Genomic DNA, 20,372 nt, shown 5'->3' on the forward strand with positions numbered 1-20,372 from the left:
TTCTTTCCAAGGGAAGGAAACCGAAAGGCTGACAGTTCGTTACAGTGTCCTGAGAAAGTTCAGTGTAAGCCAGTGACAATCTGCCGTCCAACGAACAGATCCCATGCTTGCTTTTTGACCTCTAATAAGACACTTCTTTAAGCCTTGGCCTAATATTTTAAAACTCTTAAAATACAAGTTTTGGGGAGGGGTTAGTTCCTGCAATCCCAGCACTCAGAAGGCAAAGGTGTAGATCACTATGAGTTCAAGGCCAGCCTTATTTACATAGTGAGTTCTAGGCTAGTCATAGAGAGACCCTGACTCAAAATTAAACAATAACAAGTTGGCTTTGTCTATCTAAATTTTTAATGGGGAAGGAAAAAAAGAGACATTATTCAGAAAAGTTGCAAAGCACTATTTAAATGTAACGAGTAAAGGAAAAAGTACAGAGATAAATGTGGATCAAAGTTATAGCTTAAGTGATCAAAATGTAAGGGATTTCAATTAATTTTTCACAATTTTTTCTCAACATATTACACCAAGACTTTTATTCCTTTCTTGTGTTCAATATTAGTTGCTTGAAATCCCGACACATACAGTTTTTATACCACAAAAATGTCAGCGCAGTAGCCTAGAGACATATAATATAAATTAAAGTCCCTTTGAAGAAAGGAGGTTCCTTTCCTAGCTTTCCTATTTTCCCGTCAATAAATAGCTGCAAGCCACTCGCGTCTGGGGAGCAGAAAGATTTTATCCTTTGATGCTGAACTCTAAGCAGAAGTCTTCAGATTGGATTGTTTAATAATGAATCCATCGAGTCTTCCCTTCGTGCTTTCTAAGGTTGTCAAGAAAGGCCAGAGACAATTCACATCACGTCTTCATTTTTGCCTGACTCGGCCCTCACTCTCTCTCTCTCCCATGGAGGTCTGTGCTATATATTCCAAACCTTGTCTACTCTTTTGTTTACTCCCCGCCACCGGCTTTTTTTTTTTTTTTTTTTTTTTTTTTTTTTGCTGAGGCCTTCAAACTGCTATATCTTGAACCAACAGAAAGAGAAGGGGTTGAGATCTTAACCTTTGAAACCTCTCGATACTTGCTGAGCTGGGTGGTCAAGGGGCAGATGGAAGAGGAGCTGCTGGGAGGACTTTGCCCCATCCGGGAAAGCTCTTCGAGATAGCTTAGCCAACCCCATCCTAAAGGGTTTTAGTTTTTATCTCCCTAAAATACTCAAGTGTTTTAGAACATTTTCCCAAAAGTGAAGCCAGATTTGTGTAGCTACTGGTCAGATTGAGGGAATTGGGTTGTTTATCTTCTTGAGACAGAATCTCACTGTGTAGCTCTGGCTGGCCTAGAACTCAATATGTAGACTCAGGCTGGCCCTGAGCTCACAGAGATCCACCTGCCTCTGCATCCCAAGTGCTGGAATTAAAGGTGTGTGCCACCATGCCCTTTGGAATTTTATTTTTGAGACTTATTTTAGAAGCAAATGATTTTGTATGTGTGTGTGTATGTTAAAAAAAACTTTAGTTTTTCAGCGTTGTCTGTAATATTGTTTCATGTTGTTTTTCCAAAGTATTTACAGTTAGAAACAGACATTGTTCTTGAGGTAAAGCAACAGTTTTGAATTAAATTCTTCAGGGCAGTGGAGGCACAATGTACTGGAAGGATGCTCATCTCTGACTGTCAGTAAACCTGCTCCATCAGCGAGGGGCTCGCAATTCTCCCATCTGAAGTTCAAATAATTTATAGGTGAGTTAAGTATTAGTAGTTATGGAAGCAAATCAGAGTCCTCCTTATCATGCTTCAGATGAACCTTGCATCTTCTTGATGATATTATTTACCTTTCATGATAGTCCCTAAAAGAAACTCTTCAGCCTTAAATCCTTCCGTGCTGCCACTACCAAAACCCCTCCCCGCCCCACCCCCGCCCCAATTGCAGGAAACAGCTTCATGATGCTATCCTTACAGCCTTCTCGACCTTGTCCTCAAATGATCCACACCTCACGGGCCAGTTTATTTCTGAAGACATCAAAAACCTGCAAAACCGTGGCATTACAGGGCTCAGAAATGCTGTGCGACCTGATGCAACCTTGACCAGTGACTTCTCCCTGCTGCCGACCCTTCCCTCGCTTCCACTAGGAGGAAAAAGATAGAAATGTTTTAAATCATTTTCTCCGTGATCTTTGCGGGAGGAGGGTTACTAATATTTAAATAGAAGGGGGGAGGAGATGCGGCTGAGGATGGCGAGGAGGAGGTGGGGGCGGAGCCTCGCGGCCGCAAATAATCGCCGGCCGCCGCTGAAAGGGAAGGAAGGACATTCGCAAACGCAGCAGCCACTCTGCCGGCACCCAGCGATGGGGCTGTTTGAGGCTTGAGCACCGAGCTCAGACCGGAGAAGGGCGAGAAGGGCCAACCACAGCAGGTGGAAATCCGATCCAGAGTCAAGGAGCGAGAAGAAAGTACCTGAGCACGGCTCTTCCTCCACCCCTTCAGCTAGCGAGAACTACTTTTACCCTCATCGTAAAAGAGAGACAGAGGGAAGGTGAAGGCGATCTGTTTATTAGAAGGGCTTCAGAGAATCCCGAACAGGGCAAGCCGCCGCCCGATACACCGAGCAGAGCCATCCTGGACTTCTGAAGATAAACCCTTTCCGGAGAATTCCAGCTGGAGTCGCTGGTACAGTTCTATTTTTGTATTTAAATATATATGCTCTTCGCCTCCCCTTTTTTGCTTGTTTGGTTGGTTGGTTTGGGGGATTTATTTATTTTTTTATTTTTTGGTTTTTTTCGAGACAGGGTTTCTCTGTAGCTTTGGTGCCTGTCCTGGAACTAGCTCTTGTAGACCAGGCTGGCCTCGAACTCAGAGATCCACCCGCCTCTGCCTCCTGAGTGCCGGTCACCTTCCTTTTAAAAACACGGCCCTTTCTGGTAGCAGGAGTGACACGTGTCAGTACAGAGTGGGAATATTTGCTGCTCTCTCTCATTTGCTGTCACTTTTAGAGGGTAGGAGCGCTCTCTGTTTCTGAAAAGGGCGTTTTAATTGGGAACTCTTTTTCCACGTATCTATACATTTACACGCACAAGAAGCGTTTAGAAAGAGACAGCTCCTTTTAGCTGGTGGAGATCTGAACCCTTCGGAGAAAGATGGAAAAGGGGGCCCGACACCGAAACAATCCTGCGAAGAACCACCCGGGTGGGAGCAGCTCAGACACCAGCCCTCAGGCCGAGGCTGACTCGGGAAGTGGCGGAGTGGCCCTGAAGAAAGAGATCGGATTGGTCAGCGCCTGTGGGATCATTGTAGGTGAGTCCAGGTCCTCTACGACCCCAGCACCACCCCATCCCCTCTCCCGGGGTCCTCCGTGGGACATTAACCCCTCCATGGCTTTCCTTTATCTAAGACCAATGTTGTCACCCACCTGCGCTGGCCAAGTCCCTGGTCAAGAGCTGTGGGAAAGTGATGTCTGTCATACATCGCCTCAGCCAAGCCAGGCAGAGCAGTGCTTTCCTCAGAACAGAACAAAAAGAGTTCTGGAACCAGACTGGCCCTGCGTCCCAAGCATTGCCTGGGAATTTGTTTAAAGTGTAACAAATTCTTTCCGGCTTGTCCCTAGGCAGTTCCCATCCAGGAGATCCTAATTCAGGCTAAGACTAGATTTTTAACTAGCTTTTAGCAGCCACCCACAGCAGGCTGTGCACCCGCTTTGGGAGCATATTTAGTATTCTGTTGTCTTATGTTATGAAGCTCTGCGGCGTGTCATGCAAAGAGCAAAAACAGTAATAACACTGCTCTAACTCTGTAGGCTAGTCCCTCCGATGTAGCCCTTGTACAACAGATGCCGCAGGGCTGTCTTTCTGTCTCATAGATGAGGAAAATATGGAAGGGGAACCGGCTGGTTGGACTATGTTCTTCTCTAAGTGGAGTTTGGCGTTTCTCTGGTTGCCTAGTGGGAGGTACCTGTGCATTAGTGCCCACAGAAGACCCTGTGAGGGTCTCGGAAAGGATTGGGAGTAACTAGAGTGTGGGTTAGAGAAGGAACTGATGAGGGAAGTGTGTGTTCCGGCGTGGAAGCTCTTCAGGAGAAGAGCCTGGGCCGTTCTGAGAGTGCCCATATAGGTCTCTCTTCCCAACAACTCTTGTGCAAGGCACGGGCTTCCAGAGACAACTCCATGCCTTCACAGAACATTCTTGTCTTTGTAAGGAAGCCCAGGAGCTGAGCACTGGGTAGTGGCTTGTCACTGTCTTCCTCCTCCAAAGATGGGGCTTTAGGCTGCTGTCTTTGGCAGAGGGCCTCTTCCCAGGGAGAGGTCCTCTCAGCCTCAGAGGTGCCTCTGCTGTCTCTCCTGGAGTTCCTGTGTGCTGTGTACTTGTCTTGAAGGTGTGCAGTGTCTTGCTGCCCATGAGTTAGTCTCTCTGGATGGCACATGGCACAGCGTTCCAAGAACCGCTCGGGGACATTTGGCTTCAGAGCAAGAGTGACACTGGAGAGCATCCTTGAAGTCAAATAAAATCACTGCAGTATTTAGATAATCCTCTTCACCTCCCCACCCCGACTTCAGGGACCGTGTTCTCTCCAACCCCTTTTCAAAGCAGACAGTTACCTAATTACTCTAAAAAACAATGTTGTGAGGGAACAGTTCCATAAACAATTAGTCACAGTTTTTCTTGTTATATTTTATGTTTCTTTTACTTTCCTTTATCTGAATTGCTCTGAAAAAAAAATATGAATTCAACCTGGTACTCAATCTGTATAGCACATAACAATTTAAGGTCTATAAATAAGCCAGAGGCTGTTACGTCTTTCATCAATTTGACTGATAGGATTAGCATATTTCCCCCCCTTGGGAAGTGTCTGATTCATACACAGATGTTCACACACACACTCACTCACACACACACACACATACTCACAACCTTTTTCTTCCAGTTTCTGCTTTGCTTACCCATCCCCCAGTATATAGAGGTTTTCATAGATGGAGGATATTTTCCTATATAATAAGGTTTGGGGGGTGTGTGTGTTTTAATTTTTTTCTAAATTTTTTTAGTATTTTTTTTCTAATGAGCATGGTCAGGTATAATAAGTACCCTTTTAGTGTGGATGTTACTGCTCTATCCACAGCCCAATGTGTGACTCTTTAGTGAGAGAGGAAAGAGCTCCTCCTGATGACAAGAAGATTGACAGATCTGGCCCAAATACTCCAGGTGATTTTAGGGAAGTCAGGGTGTCTTTCTAGAGTGTTAGAATCATTTTGCCTTCATTCAAGCTGAGAAAGAGCTTTCTTCTTAAGGATGACATGGGACAAAATCTTTTCTTTGTTCCCCCAAGTGAAGAGAAGATGGTTTTTGTCCTCTTCTGGATGGGTTTCCAAGTGGGCGATAACAATTCAGTTGTTTTCAAGGCCAAGTGCAAACATAAGAGGTTGTATTTTCCGTTCCCTGTAATCCAGAGCTCAGTATTACCACTGGTGGAAGAAAGATAACTGAAGTGATTTGAAAGACACAGGAAGGACTGGGGAGATGGCTCCGTGGCTAAGAGCACTTGTTGCTCTTCCAAGAGGACCCAGGTTCAGTTCTCAGCAACACATGGTAGCTCACAACCATCTGTAACTCCAGGTACAGGACACCTCACACCCCTTTCTGACCCCCATGGGCGTCATGAAAGCTGGCAAAACATATGCACACAAAACAAATAAATCTAAAACAGGTTTGTTGTTTGTTTTAGAATACACACTGCTCTTGCAGGGGACTCAGGTTTCATTCCCTGCACCCACATGGGGCATCTCACAGCCCCCTGCAATCCCGGTTCCACAGGATCCAACATCCTCTTCTAGCACCCAAGGGCACCGGGTATGCATGCAGTGCATATGGCTTCATGCCTGCAGCCAACCGCATGAAATAAAAACAAATCATTTTAGTTTATTATTTTGTGTATAGGTGCTTTGCTTGCATGTATGTCTATTTCACATATGTGTGGTGTCTCTGGAGGCCATAAGAGGGGATTGGAGTTACTGATGGTTGTGAGTCACCATGTAGTCTTGAGAATTGAACCTGGGTCCTCTGGAAGAGCAATCAATGCTCTGAAACTCTGAGCCATCATCTCTCCAGTCCCCAAATCAATCTCTTTAAAAAAAGAAGTGAGTAATAACCAGGTGGTGGAGGCACACAACTTTAACCCCAGCACTCAGGAGGCAGAGGCAGGTGGATCTCTTTGAGTTCGAGGCCAGCTTGGTCTACAGAGTGAGTTCCAGGACAGCCAGAACTGTTACACAGAGAAACCCTGTCTCAAAAAACCAGAAAGAAGGGGCTGGAGAGATGGCTCAGTGGTTAAGAGCATTGCCTGCTCCTCCAAAGGTCCTGAGTTCAATTCCCAGCAACCACATGGTGGCTCACAACCATCTGTAATGAGATCTGGTGACCTCTTTAGGCATACATATAGATAGAATATTGTATACATAATAAATAAATTTAAAAAAAAACAAGAAAGAAAAGAAAAGAACCAAGTAATTTCCTAAGTGAATCAGATTCTATGTGGGAGAGCAGGATGCACCTTGGATCTGTTTCATGTCCTGCTACAGTTTTTAAAGGAATAAGTTAAAATATGTTTTATATAAGCTCATAAAACTTTATCCACAGTCACCATAGATAACTAGAAGTAACAGTTACGATGGGATGTAAGATGGACCAATAGAGAGTCATTCTCTAAAGTTGTTTATGGTCAGCTCAGGGTGATACAATCCTTGTCCTTTAAGCTGGGAGCACCGGCAATTAACAGTGGTGTAGTTATGTGGTATCTGGGGTAAAAGCAGGTGAAGGGGGGCAGTGTAAGAGGAGAGAAGGCCTCTTGGAGGATGTGGGGGAGGGGTAGTAAAGACAATTCTTGGAGATTTTGTAAATAAAGGAATTTTGACACAGTTGTTTTCTTGCTGCTTGGCTGAAGACCATCTGCTTGGAATGTTTTCCCGACTCAGGAGTGGGTTGGGAGGAAGGACTTCATGGAGGGAGACAGAGATTTCAAGTAGTGACTTAGTCTGTGATCCCTTGTGGAGAGTTTGCGGCTAGATACAGCTAAGTGAGGACCAGAGGGCAGGAGAGGAGAGAAGTCCCATTCATCTCTGAATCCTCAGTGCAGCAGAGTGTCTAATAAGAAACAGTCACTCGGGTGACTTGAAATGAATTGACTCAGGAAGTTAGCTGGGAGGAAACATTTGCAGGCTGTCTCAACAGTGTGTCTTTGTCTATTGTGAGCAAGGCCCCAGGTTCGATCCCTAGCCCCCCAGCCCAAAAGCATTTGTCTAAACCAGACATGATAGCGCTTGACAGAGGTTAAGGAAATAGGGTCATGAGTTCAAGGGCAGTCTAGCTATGCATCAAAATTCTATCTCAAGAAAACAAAACAAAAAAACAACCAAAAACCATGAGCAATGGGCATTTACCTAAAAGACTGCTGGGAGCCTAGCTTGGCAAATTGTTAAGCTAGGATTAATTTCAAGCACCTGGATAGTTGTTGCTTTTCAGTTTTTCTGGTTGTTGCTAGTGGTGGCCCTAAGAGATCTAACACTGATCCACACTTTATCCTGGTCCTAACTGTCAGGATAATGCCTTCAGGTGTATGCTGGTCAGGGGCCCTCGTGATGGCAGATGCACTAGAAGGGTGTGGGAACAGAAAAAGCGATTTGCTGATGATATCAAAACTCCCATTGACAGCCATTATTCAGTACACGCGTGCGCAATGCCAGGCACCCATTATCTGTTCGTCCCTCACAATAACCTCCATGTGCCCGGCACACGTTATCTCTTCTCACAGATAAGGAAATGAAGGTTCAGAGGGATAAGCAGTCTGCCAAAAGTCATACAAAGAAAATTTTTGGAGCTTCAAACTCTTAAGCATTATTATCTCTTCTTTCTATTTTCTCATTACATGTGTGTGTGTGCGTGTGTGTGCGTGTGCATGCGTGTGTGTATGTGTGTGCATGTGTGTCTGTGTGTGCGTGCGCATGTGTGTCTGTGTGTGTGTGCGTGTGCATGTGTGTGCGCGTGTGTGTGTGTATGCAGGTTGAGAACAACTTGGGGAAATTAGTTCTCTAATGCTACTCTCTGAGTCCTGGAGATTGAACTCGGGTCATCAGGCTGGGTGGCAGGTACAATCCCCCCACAGAGCCGTCTCGCATCGCCAGCCCTGTTTCTATTATTGTACATCAAATGGGCGTTTTCCTTGAAAACCTCAGCAGGGATCCTTATTTGTATAGATAAAGCGTCATTGCTGCATTCCTATAGAGGAAAGTTCTAGTGGAAGGGATGCCGGGTGCAGCTGAGGGTGTGTGGAGGGAGGCCGTGCCTCTGTTGCAGTTACAGGAACTCCGAGGATGCTCAGTCTGAGGCAGCTGCCCAACACAGGTCATGTTCTCATTAACTCCCTTCCTAGCCGTGTGAGGAATGGGTCTACAGAGTTACCCAATATCTAGGTAGCTATATACCAGTCGTGTATTCAGGTACTTAGCTGGAAGAGGTGGGAGTTAGGCCTAAAATCAAACAAGCCAGCCAGAGTCTAAGAAAAGTGTGTTTGTAATGTTTTCAGCATACTGTGTGCTCATAAGGGATATTTGCTGACAATACCGGACTTAGGTCTACTGCAACACTGACTCTCAACAGGTTCTTACTATGCAGCTGAGACCATCTTTAAATTTGCCACATAGCTGATCTAACTCAAACAATGCTTCTGCCGTAGCCTCCCAAGTTCTGGGGTTATAGGCATGTGCCACCACAACTAGCTAGTGTTTATTTACTTGTTTATTTGTGTTTGGTGGTAGTGGAAATACATACATGCAAATGTATATCTGTGTGTGGACATGTGCATGCCAGTGCCTTCAGAGCCAGAAGAGAGCATCAGACAGCTTGGAGCTGGAGCTGTGAGCCACCCAACATGAGTGCTAGGAACAGGATTCTGGTTCTGTGAAAGAGCAGTGTGCACTCTTACACGGCTAAGCCGTCACTCCAGCCTCTTTGTTTGGAGGGGACAAAGTTCCACTACGTCTGTCTAGCTGAGCTAGAAGTCACTTGGTGATTGAGGGTAGCCTCCGACTTTAAACATGTGCCACCATCCAATAATTTTTTTGAGGCGGTGTCTCTCTAATTCAGGATGTCCTTGTAACTATGTAGCCCAGGCTAGCCACACACTAGTAGCAGTCTTACTACTACAGCCTCTCAAGCGCTGAGATTTCAGATGCAAAGCACACATCTGACTTCTGTTTGTTTGGTTGCTTGTTTTTGGGGCAGGCTATGTAGTATAGGTTGACCTAGGGTTAATTTCCTTTCTCAGCCTGCTAAAGGCTGGGATTAAAGTTGCATGCCACCATACCCAGCTAGAACAGAATGATGTTTATTGAGCTCTTACTAAATGCCAATTCCTGTGCTTTACGGTCTTTGCAGATATTATCTTATTTAATCTTGTCAACAATCTTTGGAAGTAGATGTTATAGCTACTTTGAATGTGGGAAAATGGAGTCATGGAGGTAATTTGCTGAGGACTGCACAGCTGGTAGCTGAAATGTCTGAGTCCAGAGTCATTTCTAACAATCCAGAGAGAGGGGAGGAAAGCTGGCCCGTGTCAGGTGGTCCTGGAGAGGGTCATGGAGGGGGGCTGCCCTGGGAGTGGGATCTGGAGAAAACATGGGTGGGCGACACTGGAAGCCTTTTCAAAATAGGAGTATCCGAGCCGAGTGTGTCAGCTCACACCTGTCAACTCAGTGCTTGGAAGGCTGAGGCAGGAGGATGCTAAATTCAAGGCCAGCCTGAACTACACAAGTGAAGCTGGCGGGGAGAGAGAGAGAAAGCAAATGTGTGTGAGCGAGGGGGAGGGGTGTAGTGGACTCTGCCACTTCAGAAGAGCTTACAGTTTAGCCTCTAGCAGCAGAGATTAGTGTCTGATTCCAGAACCATTTGTTGAACGTTGACTAGAGGGAGCGAGTCTGAAAATGTGCTTTTTAAGTTTATGTTCCATTTTTAAAGAAGCCAGGGTACTATTAGGATTTGGTTCATTCAGGATGGAAATATGTTAAAACTGTCATTGTTCTCAAAGAGAATCTGGGACAGAAGCCAGTTCAAAAACATTTCAAAACAAACACATCTTGGTGAGTAGGAAAAGGTATAGCCAACAGTATACTAGTCAGGAGTACCATCCCGCGAATACGTTCTGCTTACCATGTGCAGAGTGTCCGGCAAGACCTTCAGGGAACCTTGCGCAGTTGGCACCAGGATAGAAATAAAGATTTCATGTAGGTAAATGAGCAGCTGATAGCAGAGATGGATGCCCACCTGGGCTCTTGAGCAAGCAGACATGCTCCCAGCATGAAGTACAAGGTGGCTGGGGCCAGGCATCCTGTTGCATGCTTCCTGCCTGCAGGAACTAGAGAGCTCAAGGGCAGTTTGTTTGAACTTGCAGCTCTCTGGCACAAATATGTTCCCTCTAAAGGCAGAACTGTGCAGAATAAGGGACTAGCAGGAAATATTAGGAAAGAAACATAGTACCCAGTAAAGATTTTTAAAAGTACCTAAACCGGGACTGATGGCCCATGCCTGAAATCCCAGCCCTTGGGAGGTAGAAGCAGGAAAGCGGTTACACTTCAGAGTCAGCCTGGTTCACATCATAGTAAATTTCTGAGCACTCGAACTATTTAGTAAGACCCTGTCTCCAAAAACAAAACGAAACAAACGACACTAAGTAGCAGACCTAAGAGCCCATTTCATTTCAACATTGGTGACATAGCAGACATAAAAATACTGTGAGCAAATCAAATGACTGCTTCAGGGAGGTGGCGCCACATACAGGCCAGACCTTCTCTTAAGGCTACTGATGTTTCTGCTTTCCTGGCAGAGCTAAGCCAGCAGTCTGTTCCCAACTCAACCAAAAAAAAAAAAAAAAAAAAAAAGCTTCAGGAATTTCTGTTGTTGTTCTTCATGTTTTCTTGTTGTTACTGTGGGATGATGGGCAAGATCTCAAAATGCAGCCAGAAGCAGGCTGTTCCAGGAAAAGATTCTGATCTACAGAAAACAAGGATCATTTGGGAGCCCCGGGGAGCTAGAAACTGCTCCTTATGACCCCCCCCCCAAATTCCAGGGCTTGAACCCAGGACCTGCTCCACCCTAGACAAGTACTCTCCAACTGAGCTGTAGCCACTGGCTCCCTTCTCTGAGTTTTAATTACCTGCTGAGCTACATCTTATTGGCCTCCCAGAGCATGCCAACCGAGAGCTGTCTTCACCACGCCCATCTCCCAGGACACCTGGCAATGGCAGCGTGCAGGCTGTTGCCCAGAGCTGCTAGGCATAGATGGGGGCTGCTCAGGGTTTTAACCGTGATTGTGCATGATTAGGCCTTGTGCTGAGCACGGGGGAATTTCATTTCTAGGAAGCAAAATCATCTCACAAGTCTATTCTGAGCTGTGTTATTTATAGAAGGGTTGAAGTTTGAGTTGAAAAGCTTTATCGATCGCCTCGTCCCTCATCCTTTGTCATGCTCACTGGTGTTCCCATTGGTTTGCTTTAAATATCTTCAGCATCAGTGTCGGTGACATCACTGCTGGGCCGACGGTCTCATAGCGTGCCTGCAGATGGATCAGATCTCAGGCAGCGCTGTCCATTGTTAAAGCTGGTGCGGCAACTGGAGCGAGCGCTTCTCGTCTGTGTGCCTGGAAAGGTGTTTGCTCACACGTGGATACAAACGCTGCAGCTGCTTCTCCACAGTACAGGTGTGGGGTATGGTTAGCAAGAAATAACACAGGAACTTCAGGCTGCTTCAAGGAGGCATTCTGAAGCCAGACATGGAGGCTCGTACCTGTACTCCTAGCACTTGGGAGGCTGAGCAGTAGGGTTGCCACAAGAGTATAAAGCCAGCCTGGACCATATGGCAAGACCCTGTCTCAAAATTAAAATATTTTAAAGAAAGTTTTAAAAAGTCTATAGACCCAGGCTCTGAAAATAGGAAGCTTAAGCCAAAACTTTACAGAATTTGGATGAGTATGTTGTAGAGTTCAAAGAACATCAGAGATACAGCGGGAAAGGATGCTCTAGAGACAGTCTAGAGTTAGCAAAATGCTTCTCTGTGCATGATGTGTGTGTGTGTGCTGGTGTGTGCATGTGTGTGAGACTCTGTGTGAACACAAGTGCGTTCACGAGTGTGACTAGGGGCTTGCCACTGTATATACCAGGCTAGTTGGTCCTTCCGACTTCTGGGGATTTTCTTGGCTCCATTTTCCATCTCCACACTAAGATTAGTACAAACACGTGACTTTACATAGGTTCTGGGTATTTGAACACAGGTCTTCGTGGTTTTGTGGCAAATATTTTAACCACCAAGCCATCTCTTCCACCCCCTATACACAACCTTTGTAACCTTTTTTGTCCCTAAGTGGTAGGGCGGTGAAACCGGGCCTCATGTCTTCCAGGCTGGCCTCAAATAAACCTATGTAATTCTGATCCTCCTGCCTCTGCCTCCCCAGGGCTGGGATTACAGGTGGCAACTACGGTGCCTGGCTTATGTGGTACTGGAAACCAAACTTAAAATTTTGTGTTTGCTGCATAAGCACTCTACCACCTGAGCTACAACCTCAGTCTTCTTCTTGTTGTTGTGATTTTAAAATGCTACCAGTTTAGCCATAAAGTGGAAGTTTCTTTCGATCTTTTGTTTTGTTTATTGTGCCCATGCTGCCTTAAATTTACTAAGTAGCCAAAGCTGGCCTTGAACTCCTGATCCTTCTCCTTCTGCCTGCCGGTTGTGGGGTTTACACGTGTGTGCCACCAAGCCTGGCCTAGTGGAGGTTCCTTGCAGAGTGCTAAGACAAACCTGTGCTCTGGTCTGTGTTCAGGGAAAGGCTTTGCTCTCTCCTTGGGTTCGTCTTTGCCCACCCCACTTGAGTTCTCACCCCAACCCACATCCACCATTCACTAACGCTAGTTCAGAAATGTGGGGTTCACTAGTCTGGGCCAGCTCGGCTCAGGCTGTGGCTAGTTAGCAGCCAGCCAGTTGCCCCTTTTTTTTTCTTTGTGAATTTGAATGGCTTCCACAGAGGTGTGGGTATCGTCCTCTTTTCTTCACGAAGCTTTTCTTTTGCTTTGCTTTTTCTTCTCCTTTTGTGTCTTAAAGCAATCTTTAAAAAAAAAATGTATGTGTGTGTTGCCTACAGATGGGCACTGAGACTTGAACCTGGGTCTTCTGCAAGAACATGGCTCTTAACCATCCATCTCTCCAGCCCCATGCTTTTGAATTTTTGTTTGTTTTGAGTCTCGTTCACCTTTTTCCATGAAGGCTGGCCTGGAACTTGAGATCCTTTGGCATTAGTTTTTCCTAGGTAGCCATCCATTCTAATATATCATTATAATCAAAATAACACAACTTCTATTCAGCCTGATGTGTTAACTCTGTTTTCACCTGAACATCTTCATTCAGTCCTTTGTGTTTTGAGACAAGATATTGCTATGTAGCCCTGGCTGGCCAGGAACTCACTGTGTGGAGGAGACTGACCTTTGCCTTCCTAGAATTGGAGTTACAGCTGTGGCCACCATAATTGGCCTCTTCACTTAGTTCACCCTACCCCTCTCTTGGGGTGAGACAGAATTTCTCTGTGTAGCCCTAGCTATTCTAGAACTCACATTGTAAACCAGCCTGGCCTCAAACTCAGAGATGCGCCTGGCTCTACCTCCTGGGTGCCGGTATTAAAGCATGTAGCACCATGCCCGGGCTTCATTCTGTTCTTGAGAGCAGAAGTTGATCTCACTTTCACACTCCCACAGATTTAGCATGTCAAATGTGCTTAGAGTGTTTGCTATTAGCAGTCAGTCAATCTTAAAACAAAAAAATCAACAGGAGATTGAAAACTCTGTGGTAGAGCCTTGCCCAGCATGCACAGGGCCATGGACTTAGCCTCTGCTGCTGGGGAGAAGTTATTTGATACTGCTGGGCTGTAGGTAGTTAAGATAGCTCAGCATGGTGGCCCACATACCTGAACCAAATGCTTAGGAGGCAGAGGGGGCGGATCTCTGTGAGTTTGAGGCCAGCCTGGTCTACAGAGCTAGTTCCAGGACCACCAAGGCTATATACTGAGACCCTGTCTCAAAGCAAACAAACAAAAACAAAAAAGGAAGTGAAGACAGGAACTTAAGGTCATCCTTGACCACAGATTGAGTTCTAGGCTTGAGTAACATAAGAGTCTGTCTCATAAAAATAGTTAAGGTAAGGCTGGCAAGATACCCCAGTGGGTAAAGGCACCTGCCCTCAAGTCTAACAACCTGAGCTCGATCCCCAAACTCACAAGTTAGAAGGGAAGAACCACCTTCTGAAGGTCGTCCTCTGCCTTCAGCATGTGCCCCACGGCAAATGCACAGTAATATATGTACACACACATTGTTGCTTCTTGGGCCAAATCTTTCTTTGTTCTGGGAGGCTCTCTAGTCACTGTGGGATCCTTAGCAGCACTGTTGGCCTTTATACCCTAAGTTCCAGGAGTACCCTTACTCCAGTGTGAAGACTAATTGTGACTCCACACATTACCAGTTGTTTCCTGGAGGTAGGCGCAAAATTGTCCCTGATTGAAACCCACCAAGGAAGGCAGAGAATGCTGCAGGTAGTGCGTGGGTCCCTGATAGGAACCAGTGGGGGTTCGGCTCTATAGCCCCTAGGGCCATAATTTTTGTCTTTCAGTAGCTGGTGGGTGGTGATTGGCTCCATCTATTTCATTGAAGGGCCATGTATGAACAAGTACTTCCCAATTACCTTTCAAGGCAAACATGTAGAGAGTGGGCGATCAATAAATACTTCTTGAGATGCAATTACCTGCTGCCCGGCCCTCTGCAGCCTCTAAAAATTATACCTGGACAAGCAGACAGCTGAATCAGAGGATGCTTCGTGGTCTTGGCTGTACAGTGCTGTTTGGTAGCCAAACCGCCAAAGCCAATCTATTGCGTTCATCTCAGGCTGGACGCTGTCTCTAGTGATTATTATTATTTTAGCGTTTCATGGATTAGAGAGTGTCTTACATAGATGTAAGCTGCCTTGATCCCCACAGTGGGGCAGGTAGGGCGAGAACTGTTATTCCCAGTGTGAACATGAAGGAAATGAATCTTAGAAAAACTGGAGTCTCGAGGCCTGTGAGTGGGGAGGGCTGCGGCTCCTCCAACCCCGAGTCTGCCGGCCTCTGTAGTAAGGAATCCAGAACAGCAGCAGCGGGGATACTGTCCGCATTTCTAATCTTTGTTATGCAACCGAACAGGGCCTGTATCAGGGTCTTGGCCTGCTCCCACTCCCACAGAAGCTGTCTGTACAGTCCTGATGGGAATGTGTGTACAAGGCTCACTGTGTGTGTGTGTGTGTGTGTGTGTGTGTGTGTGTGAGAGAGAGAGAGAGAGAGAGAGAGAGAGAGAGAGAGAGAGAGAGAGAGAGAGCATCAAAGCCTGACCCCACTTCCACACCATTCCCCAGGTCCTAACGTGCTGGTGTTCCCCTCCCCCCCCCACCCACTGGAGAAGTACAAATCACGTTCCCTTCAGCTTTCCCTGCAGTCATAGCATTGGCCTCAGCCTCTAATACCCTGCAGGAAGCTGTGGCTGGACTTGAAGACTGGCGTGCGTAAGGTCTTTGGATCTAAGTCTTCTGGACATTACAAGTCTGTAATTTCTCTTAGAAAATTCTTTGAAGGCTACGACATTCTAGTACAAACAAGCCTCGGTGTGAGTAATGCCATAATGGGGGTTACATGGGTGTTGGCACCCGGAAGGGGGAGTTGGTGATTATTCACAGCAAATATGGATGTTCTCAGTTCTGGCAGTTTTTCTAGGAAGACTTGCCCACTGATACAACTTGGCCTCTTTCTTAATGAAACAGTTTGCATGGATTTTCTTTGACAGAACAACTCAAGCTAAGCCTCATTGTCCAGGCATCCTAAACTGCAGCTTTTACTAAAGATCTGACGATGATTGCTGTGTTAACAAGTGTGGGTGGAAGCAGGATTAAGACCCTGACCTCAGGCACCTTGGCACTACCAGACAGGCATGCGTGCATCACATTCTTGTTTTGTTTTGTTTTGTTTTGTCTTGTTTTTTGAGACAGGATTTCCAGATGTATCTGTGTATCCCTGGCTGTCCTAGAACTCACTTTGTAGACCAGGCTGACCTTGAACTGAAAGATCCACTAGTCTCTGCCTCCGGAGTGCTGGGGTCAAAGGTGTGCACCACCATGCCCAACATACATCACATTTTTGAATGACCTTCTAGACCAGCAGTTCTGTGGGTCAAGACCCCTTTGAGGGTCAAATGACCCTTTCACAGGGGTTTCCTGAGACCATTAGAAAACACAGATATTTGCATTATGATTCATAACAATAACAAAATTACGGTTATGAAGTAGCAATGAAAGCAATTTTGTGGTTGGGGGTTACCACCATAATCCCCCAACATGAGGAACTGTGTTAGAGTGTCACAGCACTAAGAAGGTTGAAAACCACTGTTTTAGACAATGGGTCTAAGAGTAAAGCAAGGGAGGAAAGAAAAATCCCCACAGAAGTCAACTTCCTTCCTCTATATCAAGAAAGACTCAAACGAAGGTGGAAAAGCTCTTTTCTAGTTCTCCTGTCTGGAGCCTCCTAAGGGCCCCGAGGCCACACCGTGCAGAGGGTGCTGCTGCCGGAGGAGAAGCAGTGTAGAGTATGGAGGACACCCTGGGCCTGACGTTCAATGACTCAGCTTCTCCACCAGCCTGAGCTTCTTACAAAGCATGTGACTTTAACAGAGTCACTTTCTCTCTCTCTCTCTCTCTGAGCCTCCATTCTCACAAAAATAAATAAGAATGATCGTCTCAGGAAACCAGATATTAGTGTTTTTAAGAAAGCAGTTCTGAGAGTCAAGGTACTTAGCACATGTCCTTAAATCACCACTACAGATGATAGAACTGAACCATGGAGGAAGTCTAGTCTGCCTTCCACCTCTATAAGACCAACTCCCATTGGCTGCCCAATGGAGCGTGTAAGGATGGTCCTAACGTACGTGGGAAAGTCCTGTTTTCATAAAGTCTTGAAGCAGGGTCAGAAGATACAGCCTTCAACCCAGACACTACTAAGTCAGCGGTGAGGTGAGGTCTCTCTAACAGTCTTTTCCATGCCTCCAGTCAGCTCCCAAATAATAACACTGAGACTTCCTACTACTTATGAAAGCTCTGACTATAGCTCAGACTTGTTCCTAACTAGCTCTTTTTTTTCCTGTCTCTACTCCATTTTATTGTGACTTATTTTTAGGTGTGTGTGTGGGAGGTCTCGCTATGTAGTTCAGGTTAGCCTCATAGTCCAGGCTAGCTCCGCATCTCTAGAGTACTAAGATTACAGGGTGTGCCACCATTTACAGTTTAAGTTACGTGGGAGTTCAAACCCAGAGATTTAGCCACACTAGGCAAGTATCCTACAAATGGAGCTACATCCCAGCCCTCCTAACTAGCTCTTATAACTTAAATTAACCCATTTATATGAATCTATGTTCTATCACATGACTTTACCTCTCTTCCATCTTGTACCTCCTGTTTCCTCTCTGTGTCTCCTGGCTTCCTTCCTGCCTAGATTCTTCCTCCTCTTTCTTTCTCCCCCAGAAAATCCTACCTATCTTTCTTGCCTAGCTATTGGTTGTTCATCTTTTTTATTACACCAATCACAGCAATACAACAACAATACACCTTCACACAGTCTACAAATATCCCACAACATTTCCCCCTTTTGTCTAAATAAAAAGGAAATAGTTTAACTCTAACATAGTAAAACTATATACAATAAGAACAAGTATCAGGTAAGAATTACATTCACAATGTCCAATTCATTTGTATTTGGCAAATTCAGAGAAAGTACTATATTATCTATCCTATCTTAGGGAGTCCAGAGTTTTATACCTAAACCATTTTCTGTAATAATTTGCATTATCATCTAAAAAAGATCTTTTTAGGCCTTAAATCCTTTTTAGACAAACAACTTAAGCTTTTATGTTTCTCAACCTTATAAACTTTGCATCTCTTATGTAAGCTTCTTTTCTGAATTTGGTAACAAGGAAAACTGTAACTATGACTATCTTGTCTTCAACCCCATCAAAGAGCCAAGAAGGATATACTATTATCTAAGTAAACAGGAAGTGCCAAGCAAGCAACTTCCAAAACTATAGCAATGATAGAAATAGCTGACCACCTGGACAGTCACTCAAGATTCCTCTGCACCATTGGGGCATCTATCTTCAGCATACAGACCTAGAATATCTGAAAGATTTTCTATGAAGTAGGAAGTTTTGGAAAGACTGTTCTACATGGTCTTGGCAAAGTTTGGCACTCGCCTTCTTCTGTGTCCTGTCTGTCCAATTTGGACAGCCATGCTGTCAGCGATCAAGACAAGGGCAGCTTTTTTGCCAAGTGGCTGACTTTGCTACAATAAAAGCAAACTCATATGGAGGGTCTTTGATGCCCATCATTCTTTTTGAAGTAAATTGGTGCTGCCAGGAGTAGATGTGTCTCACTATCAGGAAAAGCCCTATGCTATCAAAACATCTTAAAGACCCTATTCTGTATGTCTTTGAAGAGTTTGAAGATGATCTATCTATTTAAAATATATTTCTATTTGATCCTGAAAACATACCTAACATGACTAGAAGTTTGATTGTTATAGGTGACTATATTTTTTTTCATTTGTTGAGACAGAGTTTCTCTGTGGAATAGTTCTCTCTGGAGCTTGTAGACCAGGCTGTCTTCAGACTCACAGAGATTCTCCTTGCCTCTGTCTCCCAAGTGCTGGGATTAAGGCATGTACCACCACTGCCCAGCTAGATGACTATTAATGTGTATTTTTTATTATCATAAATAGCTTTCAAGGACTAAAACTTTACATTATATTTTAAGTGATCTATCTGTATAGATACAATACCTTAAACAAGAGTAGAAATATATATATACATATAATAACAAAAATAACCTTAAATTTGTATCAATATACAAAAATCCATACCAATGTAAAATATTTGAGAATAGTGGTTATTCAAAAGTAAACTCAACAATCTACCCTTTTAAACCAATCATTTCTGTTCTATATCCTTCCTTTTTTTTCCTTCAGAAAGAAATCCCTGGTTCTAATCTCCTTTGTTTAGTTTTTTTCTTGACCATGACCAATAATAACTTGTAACCAATCCCTCTAAAGGATGACAAACATCCATAACCCACCAAATGACCAAAAACCACCCACCCTACCATTGTGTTCTCTAGACTTCTTCCTGTTGTCTATAGACAATGGCATCTTTAGGGGACCCTGAGAAGATTGAGGTAATGGTCAAGTCCTGGGAGAGCTAGCTGCATTTTTTGTTTAGTCTCTGTGTGATGGGAAAGTGTAGAGCTTATCTGAAATCTTGACTGAAGTAGTCTATGAGACTGGACCATATCAGCAAGCAGCTTTGAAGTTGTTCTGCTTTTTTGTTTGTATTTTGTTTTTCTATACAAGGTTTCTCTGTAGCTTTGGAGCCTGCTCTGGAGCTAGCTCTTGTAGACCAGTCTAGCCTTAAACTCACAGAGATCCACCTGCCTCTGCCTCCCGAGTGCTGGGATTAAAGGTGTGTGCCACCCCAGAATTTTGAGGAAACTGTAGCAGAGGCATTTTGAAGCTAGATCACGTGGGTTACTTGTCTTTATTGGTGTCTGTTTTTTTTTTGTTGTTGTTGTTCTGAAAATACACAAAATTTTAAAGGTAACATATGTATCTGTATTAACACAAATATAGAATTGAGGTGTGTATAAATCAGATAAAGATGTTTTTTGTTTTATGATTGAGTAGGTAAAGGCATTTGTCAACTTTTATAAGTTTATTTAGACCATATAACCAAACCTCCATCCATGCACTATAAAAGGATGGCATGTAATAATAAATAATGAGGATTCTGTAGCCAACAAGATTTTTCATGTCTCCTCCAGGCAGAGGGGTCAGCATACATGTCACCTGTCTTGTAGTTTGTTGTTGTTGTTGTTTTCCTTTATGTCTGTAGCCAAGATTTTCAGGAGGTCTCCCCAGTCAAATTGATCTTATTAATTTTGAAGAGAACTATAATTTTTTGTTTCCTTTGGAAACATAACCTCTCCCCCAATACAACATATTTTCTGACTATCATTTTGAAGTTAAGACATTCTTAAAATATATAGGTTGGTTTAATTTAATAGTTTCCATAATCCAATGTCTCTCAACAACAATTGTTTTTTATATATTATCACTTAATAACAAAACCCACAAAACACCATACAGGATCCAGACATGCTGTGCATTTCCCACTTTATATGGCTTATTCTTTTTATATTACTTTATTTAAAGACTTCATTATTTTAAAGCTATTTACTTTCTTCTATGACTGTCT

The 20,372-nt window shown here is 44.4% G+C and overlaps 1 protein-coding gene across 2 annotated transcripts in view; it reads left to right on the forward strand.

Moving 5' to 3' along the window:
• The first annotated feature begins 2,282 nt into the window (after positions 1 to 2,282).
• Slc7a8 (solute carrier family 7 member 8) overlaps positions 2,283 to 20,372 on the forward strand; it is a 57,846-nt gene continuing 39,756 nt past the window's right edge. Inside the window, exons 1-2 of one of the 2 annotated variants that reach the window (XM_057786273.1) lie at positions 2,283 to 2,655; positions 3,063 to 3,279. In XM_057786273.1, the coding sequence (XP_057642256.1) occupies positions 3,123 to 3,279 (157 nt within the window). In that variant the 5' untranslated portion in view covers positions 2,283 to 2,655; positions 3,063 to 3,122. The remainder of the gene's footprint in view (positions 2,656 to 3,062; positions 3,280 to 20,372) is intronic. The other variant, XM_057786274.1, reaches the window with a different exon arrangement.

This window comes from Chionomys nivalis, chromosome 12 (genome assembly GCF_950005125.1).
Source record: "Chionomys nivalis chromosome 12, mChiNiv1.1, whole genome shotgun sequence".
Taxonomy (NCBI): Eukaryota; Metazoa; Chordata; class Mammalia; order Rodentia; family Cricetidae; genus Chionomys; species Chionomys nivalis.